The sequence below is a fragment of the Neofelis nebulosa genome, chromosome 1, assembly GCF_028018385.1.
Source record: "Neofelis nebulosa isolate mNeoNeb1 chromosome 1, mNeoNeb1.pri, whole genome shotgun sequence".
In the NCBI taxonomy this organism is placed as follows: Eukaryota; Metazoa; Chordata; class Mammalia; order Carnivora; family Felidae; genus Neofelis; species Neofelis nebulosa.
Window position 1 is genome coordinate 41,405,029 of NC_080782.1, and position 18,118 is coordinate 41,423,146.

Here is an 18,118-nt window from a genome sequence, read left to right on the forward strand (position 1 = left end):
TCTGAACCCTCTTAGCCTGCAGAAGTGGCCTATTCCCCTATTAAGGCTGGCACGTGCCTTGCTTAAAGAGAACGCAGAGGCCTCTCCTCGCATGTAACATCTGACCTCTGAAGATACACAACCATCTCTCTTCCTGGCCGCTAGGCCAAAAACAAAGGTTAAGTCACAGCATAACCTGTGTGGAGACCTGTTGGGCTTGATATCGGTAGAAAAGTACTAGATCCTAGTGTAGCTGTAGGACCTCTCCAGGTATATTCTACTGCCTGTAGCTGCAAGAACACACATGCAACTGAGGATACCTGAACAAGGGGACAAAGCATAAAGCTGGGGCACTCTCCAGGGATACAGGCTATAATACCTTGGAAAAGACTACTGGAAATTGGTGCGAACTCACCGCTAAAGTGGCTCCTAGATGCATAGAAATTGCAGCGACCCACCATCAGTGAGACAGACGTGACAGAATGACCATGACAGCTGGATGAAAGGGATGGAAGCGGTACATCCAGGATCGAGCATAAATAGGACCAGAAGAAGGCACAAGCAAGTGCACAAGAGGGCAGCCCAGAGCTCCAGTCATCACCATTCTTGTGCCAGCACCTTTCATCAGCTCACACCTATGGCTGCCTGGGGGGAATCCCGTGTTGCCAGCTGATGGAGGAACAAAACACCTGAGCGTGGTTCACAGATGAGCCGGCTTCATCCTACGGATGCGTGATGAAAACAGACTCCAACCGCACCATAGCTCCTCTTGGTGGTGGCCACGAAAACCACTAGCAAGGGCAAGTCCTCCAAATGGATAGGACTTTGGGTGGAACACCTAGCCATCTACTTTACACAGAGAGAAGTGGCCTGAGAGTCAAATAAATAAAGACCGATAAAGAGTGGCAAATGGCCTGGCCAGATGGTCAAGAGCCTAGAATGCGAAAGATTGAAAGAGTAGGAACGAGGGAGTCTGGGATTGATGCAGGAAGCGGGAAAATCTTTATATTGCATGTTAATGTCCGCCAAAAAAACATCCACCACAGACTATGCATTAAACAACCAGACAGACAGTGACTTGGCCAGTTGACATTAGCCAGCTTCTGTCATCTGCCACAACAGGCTCATGATGTTGGCACAACAGGCTCATGACGAGGTAGCCATGGTGGCGGGGTGGAGCCTATGCATGCACCCAACAGTCCAGGTTCCTTCCCTCTTACCAAGGCTTTCCTAGTTACTGCTACTGCTGAATGCCCAACATGTCTCCAACAGAGTCCGACACCAATCCCTAATATGTTACTATCCCTTGAAGAGACGCCAACTGTCCATTTGGTGGTGAGCCGACTTCAATGAAACCCTTTCTCTTTAGAATTGTCAGTGATTCATTTCCACAAAAATAGACACATGTTCTGGGTATATATTTATCTTTCTTGACTCAGATAGCGCTATCATCTGAAAAGCTCATGGGGTGTTTAATCCACGAATAAGGGATGCCAAATAACATCACATCAATCAAAGACATGCCCTATACTCCAAGGAAGGTGTGGTAATGGGCCTAAGACAATAGGATCCACTGGCACATCATATACTATGTTGCTGAAAGTGAGGGCTTGACAGTGTAGGAACAACCTGATGTTGTTCTTTAAATTAAAGCTCTTTAAACACCTCCTGCTGTGTCTCCGGGAAGTATAATGCATGGGTCTGGGAACAAGAAGTAGATAGGAGTGGCCTTGTTCACCATCACGCTCAGTGTCCCACTTGAGAGATTTGTGTTCCCATCCCCATAAGCCAGAAATCTATGGTTTCAAAGCACCTGGCTTCCATAGGTGAATGTTTCCACCAGGGAACACAGCAAGATTCTCTGTGTATAATAAGCTATAGCTGCTGCCTGGACATTTCAGTCTCATTATATCAAGGAGCTAGCAGGCAAGAAGAGTCATCTCTAATCTGATGGGTAATTGACGCTCAGTCATCAGAAGCAGGCAGAACTACTGTTATACAGGGCGTTTACAGAGGAATACGTGGGCGCCCATGTGGTTCTATTGGATGCCTCTTGGAACTATTTTGGCAGTAAATAATAAAGCAGTTACCTGTCTTGAGAAGAGTGTGTTGACAAAAGCTCAGACCCCTCAGGGGTAAAGGCCTTAGTCGCACCATCAGATAGCCACTGGGACTAGCAGAGACAACAGTTGAGGGTACAGGAATCGACGAATAAGGAGGAACATGAAGATTATCACCCAGGCACTATTCCCAGGATTTACATAAACAAGTGGCTCCAAGTGATACAAGGTGTGGACGGCGGTGGATTCTGTGATGCACTACCCTCCAGACATAAAGGCCTTTCTACCCTGGCTGCTATGAACCTTGCTGGTAGAGAGCCCCCAGCATCTTCAAAACTCTCCTCAAGGTCAGTTCCATTGGCACTGCATCGCAAGTGGAATTTTCTCTCCTCCCATTCCAGTTCCCTTCCATTCCTCAAATGTTGATCCTAAGAACAGTCCTTAATAAGGAAGGCTCCTGCATGTTTCTCTCCACCTTAGATTCTGCTTCCTGAGGCACACGATCTGCAATGTCTGCTTCTCTGTTCCTACAACACTCTGTATATTCCCTTATTCTAGGATTCACCATGTTGTACTGAAATTACTTGTTTATTCATCTATCTCCTGAACTATTCCCTGAGTTTCCTATGACCAGGAGTCATCTCTTTTTTATCTCTCCCTCTCCAATATCTCACACCGACTGACACACAGGTGGTATCTTAGGTTTTGCTGGCAGTTCATTGAGATCCCCTTTAAAAGGTTCATATACCCATCCTCCAGCTGCTTAACTGGAGTTTCAGTGAAATTATACCCCCTGCCCTAGAGGGCAACCTATGGTCATTGACTGATTGAAACAGACGTATCAAATACGTAGAGCTCTGAGTTGCTATTCATATCCCAGAGCCCTTTCTGGGATCAGGCCGATATTAGATCAATTAAAACCAGATCTTTGCTTAGTTTCTTCTCCTGCCCTATTCTGCTTCCCTCCTTTCTTACAGTTCTTTCCTGGTCACCTCACTCAGTAATTTACTTGCTCAAGAATCTCCGCCCATGCTGCTCTTTTTAGGGAACCCAATCTAAAGTAAGTAGAAAACAAGCATTTATTGAACCAAAAGACACTAACCCGGGAGACCCTCATTTTATAGTTGAGTAAACTCAGGCCTAGAGAAGCTTAGGGACTTACATAGAGTCAACAGTTACTTCAAAACAGAGCGAAGACAAAAACCAAGCATTCCCCACCACCAATCCAGCGTTTTCACTAAGATTCAAAGCTCTTACACAGATGAATCTGATCTCTACACACTTTTTCAGATACGTATAAGCACTCTTCTCTCTAGTTAAAAACAGCCATTAATAATGAAATAATAATTCCATAAAACCAGATTGTAGCAATAAGGTTGTAGAGACGAAACAATTTATTACAAACCCACTAGCTATCCCACTTGGTGTATATAGTCCTGGAATTTCTCATTACGAACCCCCTTACTCTCATTTTTGACTGACTTAGAGGCTGTATTGTTAAGTTTTCAAAGCCAGGAAATGTTTTCTAAATCATAAAATCTACTGCTGAGAATGACTAAGTAATGTTCTATTTTCCCACGGCTCACCTCCCTGGCACTAAATCAATTCCAGGCTCAGCGGGTGGCTAGAAATTTCCATGACCTCAAGGGAAAAAACGAGGAATCCGGTTTAAGACTTCTGGTTTGACAGCCTGGAACGAGTTGTGCCCTCACATATCTCCAAATGGGCCCCAACTTTTGTGGCTCTTAGTGCCTCAAAATAACAGTAAAAAGCAAATCAAAGCACAAGAAATTCTAGAAAGAGAAAGGTGATCTCCCCCTGCAGTGAAGGAAAAGGTGTGACTTCAGCATTACATGTGTATGGCAAATCAAAGTGAACACAAATCAGAGCAACTTCCTGGTTTTATGTGCTTGTATAAAAGGTGAAATGGTTGAATGGAAGCCAAAGATTGGCAGTCAGGTGGGTAAAAGACTTTTCAGGAAAAATAAACATTGATATTTCTCTATAATTTCCCCCAAGAAGATGATTATTTGATTCATTTTTCTCTACCTTAGAAATGGCTCCCATTTCTTTTTCCAAACTACAGCTTTCTGTTTTTCTTGTTTGGCTTTGGTGTTGTTTAGGGATTTCTGATTTATTATTTATTGGGTACCTCCTATGTGCCAGTGCTATCAGGAGCCGGAGGTAGGAAATTACTAAGACCAAAGGGCTTGCAGACTATCAGAAGAGAAAGCTGCCAAAAAGAAGAATATATCCAACCCAGGTGAGAGTAGAAAGTTGGTACATCGGCAACTTGTTTTTATGAAGAAAGGAGCAATCTGCCCATAAAGTGTCTCTCCCTGGCAGATTTAAGTGCCCACCCTGCATGAACTTATGCTGCCCACAAATATACCAAATGCTCGATTGGTCCTGGGTGTTTGAAGGTGAATGACATAACTGCCAGTCAAGCATTACATTGGCTTGATTATTACTTGGGAAATGTAGACCGCAACAGAGACACTCAGCCTAGTCAGGGGGGATGGACGAAAGGTGTTTCCAGCAGGCAGGAAGATGGCTTCCAGAAAGACCTGATGAGGGACAGGCGAGAGAAAGAGGAGAGAAACAAGGGGGAGGAATAGGAGACAAAGAGACCAGTGACTGCAAGGAACCAAAGGTCCAACCTGGCTGAGCACAGAGTGAGAGGGGAGCAGCCAGGCAAAAACTACAGACATATGAGGGGGTAAAGGTCAGAGGGCGCCTGCTGCTGTGTCCAGCTGAAAGGCCATCCCTGAACTTTCAATTTGAAATGGCTACTCCTTGAGGCGCCTGACTGGCTCAGTTGGTTAACAGTCAGACTCTTGATTTAGGCTCATGTCATGATCTCATGGTTCGTGAGATCGAGCCCTGCTTTGGGCTCTGTGCTGAGCAGACCCTTCTTGGGATTCTCTCTTATCCGCTGTCTCTGCCCTTCCCCTGCTCATGCTCTCTCTCTTCAAATAAATAAACTTAACGACAACAACAAAAATAAAGTGGCTAATCCTTCTGAGGCCCCTACATCATGTCTAGTTACCTTATTTGTTTCCTGGTGCAGCTCCAACCGCACCACCCCAAACAGAATGTGAAAGTTTGAGGACAGGACCCTTGCTAGTCTTGGTCACTGCTCAATCCTCTGTACCTACAAGAGTGCCCAGCACATAGTAAGCACTCAATAAATGATGGCTTTGTAAGCCAAGGCAAGAGTTCAGACTCTATCCAAAAAAAAGCCCTAAAGGGACCAAACAGGGAAATGATTGCAATTTAGATGATTTTGGCTGAAGCACAGAAAATGGGCTCAAAGGGATAGTGGGGAGCAGACAGGGGAGAAGTGGGTGGGTTCAAGAAATATTTAAAAAGCTAGATTGTCCAGGGAAAGGGAGAGGACATCCGGTTAACCCAGATTAATTTTGAGATTTCTGCCTGGATATCCCCTTACTGAGAGGGGGACCCTGAGAGAGAAGTTTCTGTTTCATTTCGCTTCGTTTGTTGGTACATATGTGACAAGAAGTTCTCCAGAACATTTGGGGAGCAAATGGCTGACTGAACAACTAACTGGATCCCGTGGGCAGGGACCCACTGATGGGGGGAGGGGAGCCTTAGAAACCATATTAAGAAGACTGCAGGGGAAGATGTGGTATATATTTATTTATTTATTTTAATATTTTTTTTAATGTTTATTTTCGAGACAGAAAGAGAGAGAGAGACAGAGCATGAGTGGAGGAGGGGCAGACAGAGAGGGAGACACAGAATCCAAAGCAGGCTCCAGACTCTGAGCTGTCAGCACAGAGCCCGACGCGGGACTGGAACCCACCAACCGCGAGATCATGACCTGAGCTGAAGTCAGATGCCTAACCGACTGAGCCACCCAGGCCCCCAAGACGTGGTTCTTGGTTGGGAGGAGGAACACCAGTTCCGTATTTTAGAAAGATCGGCCTGGTGACTGTGAGGGCAAAACAAAAGTGGGATAAAAACTAATTACAAAAGTATTTAAAAGGGAGAGAGAGAGAGAGAGAGAGAGAGAGAGAGAGAGAGATATTTCAGAACTGTTTCCTTTCGCTGGAAATTAGGGCTGTCTTTTCATAGTATAACATTGTTGGCAATTTTATATTATACCTTTTCATGCATTGCCTTTCTTCCAAATGTATTCCATAGATGATAATAGGTGTAGAAGCTTGTCTGAAAAATTAAAATACAAAACCACAAAAACAAACTTCTCGGCTAGAGCATTTGCGTTTCACAGAGTCCTAAGATGAGGTGGTAGGAGGAGGGCTGACATTACAAAGCTGCTCTTCCTCACACTGACCCTGTGAAGGGGGTCACTGCACTTGAACAGGAAAGCCACACTTTAACCCCCAGATCTGCTCTGGGGAATCTCTGCACTGCCTTACTGTGGCATTGACGTGGCACGCTTTATGAAACGTAAGTTGAATACTTATTCAAGAGACAAATAACCATCCTAACCATCCGGAGCACGCTAAGAAAGAAGACAACTTCCAAGTATGAAATAACTTAGCTCCAACATCTAACATGCCTGAGAGGTGCAACCTCCTTTGTTCATTGAATGCAAACCCCAACAAGGGGCAGGGGGGTTCTACCTCTCTTCCACAAAGCTCAGGTCCGCTAACACATAAGCTGGGACAGGAAGTCAAGGTCTACCAGGAAGAGGTATTTTCTCCATGGCTGCAGGATAGGCGGTTGTTTAGTGGGCTGGGGGGTGAGAGGGGGCCCCTGGCACCACATCTCTATGCTAAATGTGTTGCTGGCACTGTAAGAGGCGGGGAAAGAGTGGAGAGTAGGCCCAGGGCCACTGTGTAGATGCCAATCTTGGGTTTCCGGGTGGGGTCAGAGCAATCCACAGTCGTGGAATTCTTGCTGTTGTAGAACAGGATCCACCAGGTTCTCACTTTTCATTCATTCCCCAAACATTAGTCACTATGCCAACTGCTCAGGTTGCAAAGAGAAAACCAGCACGTAGCCTGCCCTCGGCTACTCTCAGGGCAGCATTCTCCACGCCTGCTTGCCATAGGGTCGCACAGGCTGTGTCCTGCACGACGCCAGGGGGAGCTATTCCTATAGACTCTGTCGCTTCCACAGCACCCCTGAAATGAAGTAGTGAGGCAGTCCTGGTCCCTAGCTGGGCGCTGATTGAGCTGACAACTCCCTCCTTAGTGACATAGCTCCCATGTCCTATCCTGGATGCACCACACGTGGCCCTTATGCATGGCTGTGTTTGCTCTTTCACCTCCATTTCCTATTGCTGCTGCAGCAGACTACCTACCACAAATGTAGTGGCTTAATATGACACAGATTTATCGTCTGACAATTCTGGAGGCTAGTAGTCCAAGAAAGGTCTCACTGAGCTAAAATCGAGGTGTCTGCAGGGCTGCATTTCTTCTGGAGGCTCCGGGAGGGAATCTGTTTCCTTGCCTTTTGCAGCTTCCAGAGACTGCCACGTTTCTTGGCCTGTGGCCCCAGCCAGCCATCACCTCCGCTTCCAACATATCAGCTTCTCTGTCTTATGATATGATCACATCTGCAAAGTCCCTTTTGCCATGCAAAGCAACATATTCTACGTTCTGGGAATTAAGATGTGAACTTCTTTGGAGAGCCATTATTCTGCCTTCCATGGGTACATTCTGTCATTCAGTTGCTCGTATTTATTGAGCACTGTCATTTGTAGGTACTCGACTAAGTGCTGGGAATGCAGAGGTGAATAAAGCAGTAGCATTGGGAAGGGCCCCAGAAGCAGAGGTTATGACTTTTGTTTGTGCTTTGTAAGGCCTATACAGCTCTATTTTAAAAATATTATATATATGTATATATATACGTATATATACATATATATACGAATATATATATACATACATATATGCATATATATACGTATATATACGTATATATACGAATATATATATACATACATATATGCATACATATACGTATATATATACATATATATATGCATACATATATGCATATATATACATACATATATACATATATATATATGCTGTATATATATATACTATATATATAAAAGTTATATATATACTATATATACATAAAAGATATATATATATATATAGTATACTACATATATATAAAAGTTATATAAACTATATATATATAAGTTTATTTATTTTTGAGAGAGAGAGGTCACGTGCATGCAGGAGGTGCAGAGAGAGGGAAAGAGAGAATCCCAAGCAGGCTCTGCACTGCCAGCTCAGAGCCCAATGCGGGGCTCAAACTCATGAATCATGAGATCGTGACTTCAGCTGAAATCAAGAGTTGGATGCTTAACCAACTGAGCCACTCAGGCGCCCATATATATTATATAATATATATTATAATATAATATATAATACATATAATATAATTATATATTATGATATATCATATATCTTATATAGTATATAATATATATCTTATATAGTATATAATATATTATATAGTATATAATATATATCATATATAGTATATAATATATATACTATATAATATATATCATATAACATATAGTATATAATATTATATAATATATAATGTTTATTTATTTTTGAGAGAGAAAGCATGAGCAGGGGAGGGGCGAGAGGGAGAGGGGGACAGAGGATTGGAAGTGGGCTCTGTGACGGCAGCAGTGAGCCCAGTGTGGGGCTCCAATTCACAAACCGTGAGATCATGACCTGAGCTGAAGTCAGTCGCTTAACCAACTGAGCCACCCAGGCGCACCCATTTTTTTAAATATTAATTAAGATATTTTAAATGAAAGAGACTGTAATCAAACACCTGAACTCTTTGGTCTCCCTGTGCAAATCAGCTGATCAGGCAACCCCGGGACCTATTCAGCACAGCAACCATAAGTGCGGTTGGGTGTTCTAGCCCCACGGTTCACCTCTCTGGGTCACCTCCTGCCGCACCAGCTGTTGCTTGGCTCACCAGGACACACTGGCCGGGGGCAGCATTTGGGTTCGGGCACCCCAGCTTCAGGTAGAAATGGCAACGTGGAGAAAAAAAGAAAAAAAGAAATGGTAAAGCGTGGTGCCAAGATATCCACTGTGGAGCCAGAAGACAATATTAGGACTTCGCAGGTTGTCTTGTTCTATAAAAGTAAGAATTGATACTTTATGCGTGTCTAGTTTACAGATTGATGGGCATCTTGTCTCAGTCGTCTGTGTGAGACCAGCCACATGCCTCACTTGCTGGGTACTCGAGTCTCCCTGGGCGGGCAGCGGGAATCCTACAATGCGTTGACACCGAATGGCCTCATCCTCTTTCCCATTCAGTGACACACCACACACAGATCCGCAAACCCTCACTAAAAGGATCAGTCGCTTTTGACAATTCCTGCAAATAAGGCACAGATGAAAAATATATGGAAATAACGCAAGGGCCAGTAACGCAAAGGAACTGGAAGTGCTGGTGCTTTCTCCTCTTCCTGTTCAAGCTCTTCATCAGCGCTGGTATGAGGTCAAAGCAATAATACTCTAACGAGATCTGATAAGAAGGTAGTCAAACATGAGAAATTATTGGGGCACCTGGGTGGCTCAGTCGGTTGAAGTGCCGATTTTGGCTCAGGTCATGATCTCGCTGTCTGAGTTCAAGCCCCGTGTCAGGCTCTGTGCTGACAGTATGGAGCCTGCTTTGGATCCTGTGTCTCCCTCTCTCTCTGCTCTTCCCCCACTCACATTCTGTCTCTCTCTCTTTCCCAAAAATGAACTAAACATTAAAAAAAATGAGAAATTATTGAACTATTTCCTACTTGGGTCTAGTGTTAAGTGTATATTGTACCTTGAGAAAGTAGGTGGTGACAGTAGGACTGATATTTGATTTGCAAATAGAGATACCCTATATGCTAAAAGATATCCTTACCACGGCAGTATGTTTATCAGACAAAGTGGCTCCCTGCGGTGGGGACACTCTCCAAGCTGAGGACATATCCCAGTGTCCCCCAGGAACTGAGAAAAGTTCACCTAAGCCTTTGACAGGGAGAGTCTTCAAAGCAACAGCCTGAATTATCCAAGGAGGTAAGGAAGAAACCTGAAATCAGATCACATATCTAGCTACTCAAAAAATATTCTTCCAAGTGCCCCAAAGTAGCTTTGGATGAGACCCCAGTCTCCAATATTTGTCTTGCAATCAGAGCTATGGATGAAGAACAGTATATATGCTGACAGTACAGTTGTCCCCCCCCCCCCCATCTACGATTTCAGTTATCTGTGGTCAACCATGGTCTAGAAGCTGACGATCCTCCTTCTGACATATCCTTGGAAGAGCAATAGAAGCCTAAAGCTATGTCACAAGGCTGACATCATTCACCCGGCTTCATCTCCTCACATAGGCATTTTATTATATCACAGGGTGATATAAAGAAGGGTGAGAGCAGTACAGTAAGATATCTTAAGAGAGTGAGATCACATTCATACAACGTTTAATATGGTATATTTTTACAACTGTTCTATTTTCTTGTTTTTGGTGATCTCCTACTATGCCTAATTTATAAATTAGACTTTACCATAGGTATGTATTATAGGAAAAGACATAGTACATATAGGGTTTGGTACTATCTGTGATTTCAGGCATTCACTGAGGGTCTTAGAATGTGTCTTCCACGGATAAGGGGGAGCTACTGTCTACGCTATGGAATTCTCTTTTTTTTTTTAAAGTGTATTTACGAGGAGGAGGAGTTAAGATGCAGAGCAGCATGGAGACCCTGAGCTTGTCACGTCCTGAAATGCAGCTAGATCAGCACCAAACCATTTTTGAACACCTAGGAGATTTATCTGAGGATTAACACAACAATTTGCACAACTTGAGCCACAGAACTCCACAGGTACGCAGTGTGGAGAGGTGAACAGGAGCGGGGGAGAGAAAAGCCATGGATGGTAAGCAGCTGCTTTCGCGGAGAGGGGACAGAGACAAAGAGAAAGGAAGGAGAGTGCGGTGCATCGGGATTGTGCAAGAGAAGCACTCTTTAGAAAGTAGCTGGAGAGAAAGAGAAAGAGTGAAAACACTCACAGGGGCTGAACAAGAAATCTGTTCTCCCAATCCACTGACGGGAAGAAAGGAGAGGGTTTCAATACCGCCAGGATTCTATAAACAGTGGAGTGCAGAGTCTGAGGTTCTGAAGCTCAGTGCACGCAGCGGGGTCTGAGGGGTCCGTGTGCCACCCGGAGAGAAGTGGTTCCCCCGATTGGAGTGCATTTGGTAGAGGCTACACGGCCTCCACCCAGGCAAAGATCTGAGTGGACCCCGGAGAGCAGCCACGTTTGCTGGTATTGGGACAAAGATGACAGAGTGCGATGAAACCTGGCAATGGCTGTGTGTTGTGATTTGCCATAATCTCTGAATCTCTGCCACTTCACAATTGCATGAACATTTTCTGGGGCAAGCCGGCACCCAGCCATTGCTCAGTGAGACCTTCTCCAGAGAGTTAGCTAGGGTCCAAGCAGTGGGGGTCTCTGAAGTGTGGGGTTTTTTTTCTTTTTAAAACTTTTTTTCTTTAATGTTTAGTTTTGAGAGAGAGAGAGAGAGAGAGAGAGAGAGCACAAGCAGGGGAGGGGCAGAGAAAGAAGGAGACACAGAATCTGAAGCAGGCTCCAGGCTTCGAGCTGTCAGCACAGAGCCCAACGTGGGGCTTGAACTCATGAACTGTGAGATCATGACCTGAGCCAAATTCAGATGCTTAACTGACTGAGCCACCCAGGTGCCCCTGAAGTGTGGGGTTTTTGAAACACAGCCCCATCTGAGATAAAATTCTGGAGGGAGGTGCCACTTGGCAGGTGGACATACTTATATCAGACAAACTAGATTTTAAAATGAAGACTGTAACAAGAGATGAAGGGCATTATATCGTAATTAAAGGGTCTATGCTCCAAAAAGAAAAATTATAAATATTTATGCCCCCAATGTGGAGGAACCCAAATACATAAATCAATTAATCAGAAACAATGAAATTCATTCATGATAATACCATAATAGCAGGGGACTTCAACACCCCACTTATAGCAACCGACAGATCATCTGAGCAGAAAATCAACAAGGAAACAATGGCTTCAAATGACACACTGGACCACAGAGACTTAACAGATGTATTCAGAACACTTCATCCTAAAGCAGCAAAATACACATTCTTCTCAAGTGCATATGGGACATTCTCCAGAAGTGACCACATACTGGGTCACAAATCAGCCCTCAACAAGTACAAAAAGTTGGAGATCATACCTTGCGAATTTTCAGACCACAACGCTATGAAACTAGAAATCAACCACAAGAAAAACCATGGAAAGACCATGAATACTTGGAGATTAAAGAACATCCTACTAAAGAATGAATGAGTTAACCAAGAAATTAAAGAGAAATTTAAAAAGTACATGGAAGCCAATGAAAATAAAAACATGACAGCCCTAAATCTCTGGGATACAGCAAAGGTGCTCATAACAGGGAAGTATATAGCAATCCAGACCTTCCTAAAGAAGGAAGAAAGGTCTCAAATAGACAATCTAGCTTTACACATAAAAGAGCTGGAAAAAGAACAGCAAATAAAGCCCAAAACCAGCAGCAAAAGGGGAATAATAAAGATTAGAGCAGAAATCAATGATATCAAAATCACAAAAACAGTAGAACACATCAATGAAACCAGGAGCTGGTTCTTCGAAAGAATTAACAAAATTGATAAACCCCTAGCCAGATTGATCAAAAAGAAAAAAGGAAGGACCCAAATAAATAAAATCATGAATGAAAGAGGAGAGATCACAACCAATACTGCTGAAATACAAACAATATTAAGAGAATATCAGGAGAAATTATATGCCAACAAATTGGGCAATCTGGAAGAAATGGACAGACTCCTAGAAACATATAAACTACCTTAAGTGAAACAGGAAGAAATAGAAAATTTGAACAGACCCATAACCAGTAAAGAAATCGAATCAGTAATCAAAAATCTCCCAACAAACAGGAGTCCAGGGCCGGATGGCTTTCCAGGGGAATTCTACCACACATTTAAGGAAGAGTTAACACCTATCCTTTTGGAACTGTTTCCAAAAATAGAAATGTAAGGAAAACTCCCAAAATCATTCTATGAGGCCAGCATTACCTTGATTCCAAAACCAGACAAAGACCCCACTAAAAAGGAGAACTCCAGACCAATTTCCCTGAGAAACGTGGATGCAAACAAGCATCTCAATAAGATACTAGCCAACCGAATCCCAAGATAATTATAAGAATTATTCACCATGGTCAAATGGGATTTATTACTGGGATTCAGGGCTGGTTCAATATCCACAAACTAATGTGGTACATCACAATAATAAAAGAAAGGATAAGAACCACATGATCCCTTCAATAGATGCAGGAAAAAAAAAACATTTAACAAAATACAGCACCCTTTCTTGATAAAAACCCCCAAGAAAGTAGGGATAGAAGGATCATACTTCAAAGTCACAAAGGCCATATAGAAAAGACCCCCCCCCACTTATATTATCCTTAATGGGAAAGAACTGAGAGCTTTCCCCTAAGTTCAAGAACAGGACAGGGATGTCCACTCTCACCACTGTTATTCAACATAGTGTTGCAAATCCTAGCCTCAGCAATTAGAAAACACAAAGAAATAAAATGCATCCAAATTAGCAAGGAGGAAGTCAAACTTCCACTCTTCGCAGATGACATGATACTCTATGTGGAAAACCCAAAGGATTCCACCAAAAAAAAATGCTAGAACTGATACATGAATTCAGCAAAGTCACAGAATATAAAATCAATGTACAAAAATCAGTTGTATTTCCAAACACCAATAATGAAGCATCAGAAAGAGAAATCAAGGAATTGATCCCATTTACAATTGCACCAAGACCCATAAAATACCTAGGAATAAACCTAACTAAAGAGGTGAAAAATCTATACACTGAAAACCATAGAAAGTTTATGAAAGAAATTGAAGAAGACACACACACACACACACACACACACACACACAAAGGAAAAACATTTCATGCTCATAGACCGGAAGAACAAATATTGTTAAAATGTCAATACTACCCAAAGCAATCTACATATTCAATGCAATCACTATCAAAATAACACCAGCATTCTTCATAGAGCTTGAACAAACAATCCTAAATTTGTATGGAACCAGAAAAGACCCTGAATAGCCAAAGCAATCCTGAAAATGAAAAGCAAAGCTGGAGACATCATAATTCTGGACTTCAAGCTGTGTGACAAAGCTTTAATCATCAAGACAGTGTGGTACTGACACAAAAACAGACACATAGATCAATGGAACAGAATAGAGAACCCAAAAATGGACCCACAAACATATGGTCAACTAATCTTTGACATAGCAGGAAGGAATATCCAATGGAAAATAGTCCCTTCAGCAAATGGTGTTGGAAAACTGGACAGTGGCACACAGAACGAACCTGGGCCACTTTCTTCCACCACACACAAAAATAAACTCAAAATGGATGATAGACCTAAATGTAAGACAGGGAGCCATCAAAATCCTAGAGGAGAAAACAGGCAACAACCTCTTTGACCTTGGCCACAGCAACTTCTTACTCGACATGTCTCTGGAGGCAAGGGGAGCAAAAACAAAAGTTAACTATTGGAACCTCATCAAGACAAAAAGCTTCTGCGTGGGGAAGGAAACAATCAGAAAACTAAAATGCAACTGATGGAATGGGAGAAGATGTTTGCAAATGACATATCAGAGAAAGGGTTAGTATCCCTATAAAGAGCTTATCAAACTCAACACCCAAAAAACAAAGAATCCAGAAAACAAATGGGCAAAAGACATGAATAGACACTTTCAAAGAAGACATCCAGATGGCTAACAGACACATGAAAAAATGCTCAACATCACTCATCATCAGGGAAATACAAACCAAAACCGCAATGAGATACGACCTCACGCCTGTCAGGATGGCTAAAATTAACAACTCAGGCAACAACAGATGTTGGTGAGGATGCGGAGAAAGGGGATCTCTTTTGCATTGCTGGTGGGAATGCAAAGTGGTGCAGCCACTTTGGAGAACAGATGTAGGTTCCTCAAAAACTTAAAAATAGAACTACCCTCCAACCCAGCATTTGCACTACTAGGTATATATCCAAAGGATACAGGAGTGCTGATTCGAAGGACACATGCACCCCAATGTTTATAGCAGTGCTAGTGACAATAGCCAAAGTATGGAATGAGCCCAAATGTTCACCGACTGACAAATGGATAAAGAAGATGTGGTGTATATATATATATATATATATATATATATATAGAGAGAGAGAGAGAGAGAGAGAGAGAGAGAAAGACATATATGTCTATATATATATAATGGAATATTACTCAGCGATCAAAAAGAATGAAATTTCGCCATTTGCAACAACGTGGACGGAACTAGAGTGTATTATGCTAAGCAAAATAAGTCACACAGAGAAAGACAAACACCATATGATTTCACTCACATGTGTAATTGAAGATACAAATGGATGAACATAAAGGAAGGGAAGCAAAAATAATATTAAAACAGGGAGGGAGACAAACCATAAGAGACTCTTAAATACAGAAAACAAACTGAGGGTTGATGGTGGGATGTTGGGTGGGGGGAAAGGCTAAGTGGGAAAGGGGAATTAAGGAGGACATTTGTTGGGATGAGCACTGGGGGTTATATGTAAGTGAGGAATCACTAAATTTTACTCATGAAATCATTAGTACACTGTATATTAACTAACTTGGATTTAAATTAAAAAGAAATAATAATAAACGTAAAGTTTATTTATTTTGAGAGAAAGAGTACATGAGTGGGGGAGTGGCAGAGAGAGGGAGAGCATCCCAAGCAGGCTCCTGTGCTGTCAGCACCACACCCCAAGCGGGGCTTGATCCCAGGAACAGAACAGTGAGACCATGACCTGAGCCAAAGCAAGAGTCAGATACTCAATGGACTGAGCTACCCAGGCACCCCATGGAATTCTTCAAGAAACATTCCCTATCCACATTCCGTACCCCTAAACAGGTATCTAATACATAGGTTCTTAGCCTCATTCCCAAATCAATTGCATGGATGACAAAGAAAGATGCTAATCCGTAGAAAATGAGGGAAATGAGAATTACTGAGTAGTTCTTCGGCTGTGAATAAGTCTTATAGAGTATTTTCTTCAAGCCTCCCTGAAGAAGTGATTATCTCAATTCTACAGATGCAAAATTAAGACCTAGAGAAAGGAAAGTCACTTTCGCAAAGACATTCTGGGAACATATGATAGCACCCAAGTTGAAGCCCATCTGACTCCAAAGCTTGGACTTACCATCCCCCTACCCCAACCACTGGATTACTGGCTTATCCCTGATCACCACCCAATCAGAACCATGCACTGCCCTCCCAGATCTCCCAGTTGTACAACTGGAACCCTCCCTCTCAAAGCCACATCAAAGCCTCAGTTACGCAGCCCTAGACCTCCAAGCCCAGGCCAATCCACCCTTCAGTCCTGGCAGGATTCAGGAAGGAGGGAGGAGGGTGGAGAGGAGGCGCTTGGAACAGAGCAACAAGGGTAAGAGGAGAGTGAAGTGTCCATACTCCAGATGCCATTACGGCTGCAACATTACTCTGAAGCGCCCAGTGAAATCACCGGGCGGTGTCGGCAGCAATGGCACTGTTTGCCTATTCTATGCCTAACATGCAGTAAATAAGCGTTCAGAATTTAATCCGAATCCTACAAAGAGATCCAAGGCCGTAGTTTTAGAATGTGTTATCTTTAAAAAGTCACAAAGGAAGTCTTTCATTGAACTAAATTAAATTTCAGGGAGCCATGGTGGGCGGGAAGGCCCAAGAGCAGGGCTCGGTTATGTAAAAAGTCTAAATAATCATGCTTTTATTAGTAATCCTTGACTTCTGGAAAGCGCAATGGAAGTGCAAAGCATTTCCAGTGAATGAGGTCCAGAAAATGTAGGCGGACTGGTGGAGGGACTTACAGAACAACAGGCCAGGCCAGCGACCAAAGAATTTCACGAGTTTAAGGCCCCAAACCCGGGCCGGTCCTGTGCAGCCCAGGACCCCTCACCCGGCCTGGGGAAGGCGCAGAGCCGCAAAGGAGCAGAAGGGAGGACGACAGGATTCGTTCGTCCCGCTCGTCCGAGTGCCGCCAGGAGTCCAACTCTGAAATCCCCCAGCGGCGGCGAGGGCCGCGCGGACCTCGGGAACAGTCCCCACCCCGGGGCTCCCCGGAACCAGCGGGGCCGGGCCGCGCGGGGCGGGAGCTGGAAGTTTCCCGCGGCCGCACGGCCACCACCGCGCAGGGCCGAGCCGTCTCCTCCCCGCCGCCCGGCTCGGGAAAGCCCAACCCGAGAGGCAGAGTCAGGGTCGCCGCGGGGTTTCCGGGACCCCCGGAGTCCGGGGAGAGCCCCCCGCGCGCCCTGGCCCCTGCTCGCCCACCCTCCGTTCACGGGCTCGGCGCGGCCGGCCGGGGAAGGAACCGGGAGGGGGAGTTAGGCGCGTACCTCCGAGCGCCCCGCGCGCCCCGCAGAGCCCCAGGCAGGCGGCGAGCAGGAAGAGGCGGCGGGCCCCGAGCCGCCCCATCCCGCGGCGGCGGCCCCGCGCCCGCGCTTACTGGGCGGCCGCCCAGCTACCTGCGCCGCCCCCTCTCCGCCCGCGGCCGGGGCCCGCAGCCCGGCCGGGGGGCGCCGCCCCCAGCCAGCGCGGGGGCTGGGCCGGGGCGGGGAGCGCCATTTGCGACCTGCAGCTGTTGCGCCCCATCAGCGACAGGCCCGGCCCGACCTTCTCCCAGGCCGCTGGCGAAACCGAACCGGGCTGGTGCGGGGGACCCTGTGCCCATGCAGTCGTCGCGGGCAGAGGGCGCGTGCTCCCCCCACCCCCACCCCCACCCCCCAGCCGGGCGACCTCTACGGCGGGGTGAAATGTGCAAGCAGGAGGTGGTGACAAAGGGAGGCTAGGGGAATTGGTAGTTAAGGAGGTGGGACTCTCACACCAGCCGTGAGGCAGACGGTTCCCCTGACCCGCCTGAGCTCCAGGACAGGGGGCGCGTTCTGCTTACTGCTGTGTCTTCAATGTATACCTGCTGCG

The 18,118-nt window shown here is 44.8% G+C and overlaps 1 protein-coding gene across 4 annotated transcripts in view; it reads right to left on the reverse strand.

The window, feature by feature from the left end:
- LOC131505832 (chondroitin sulfate proteoglycan 4-like) overlaps positions 1-17,813 on the reverse strand; it is a 69,867-nt gene extending 52,054 nt beyond the window's left edge. The window contains exon 1 of one of the 4 annotated variants that reach the window (XM_058719560.1): positions 17,536-17,813. In XM_058719560.1, the coding sequence (XP_058575543.1) occupies positions 17,536-17,614 (79 nt within the window). In that variant the 5' untranslated portion in view covers positions 17,615-17,813. Of the gene's footprint in view, positions 1-394; positions 1,818-17,535 lie in introns of those variants that run through there. The other 3 variants (XM_058719557.1, XM_058719559.1, XM_058719558.1) reach the window with 3 other exon arrangements.
- Positions 17,814-18,118: the final 305 nt, after the last annotated feature.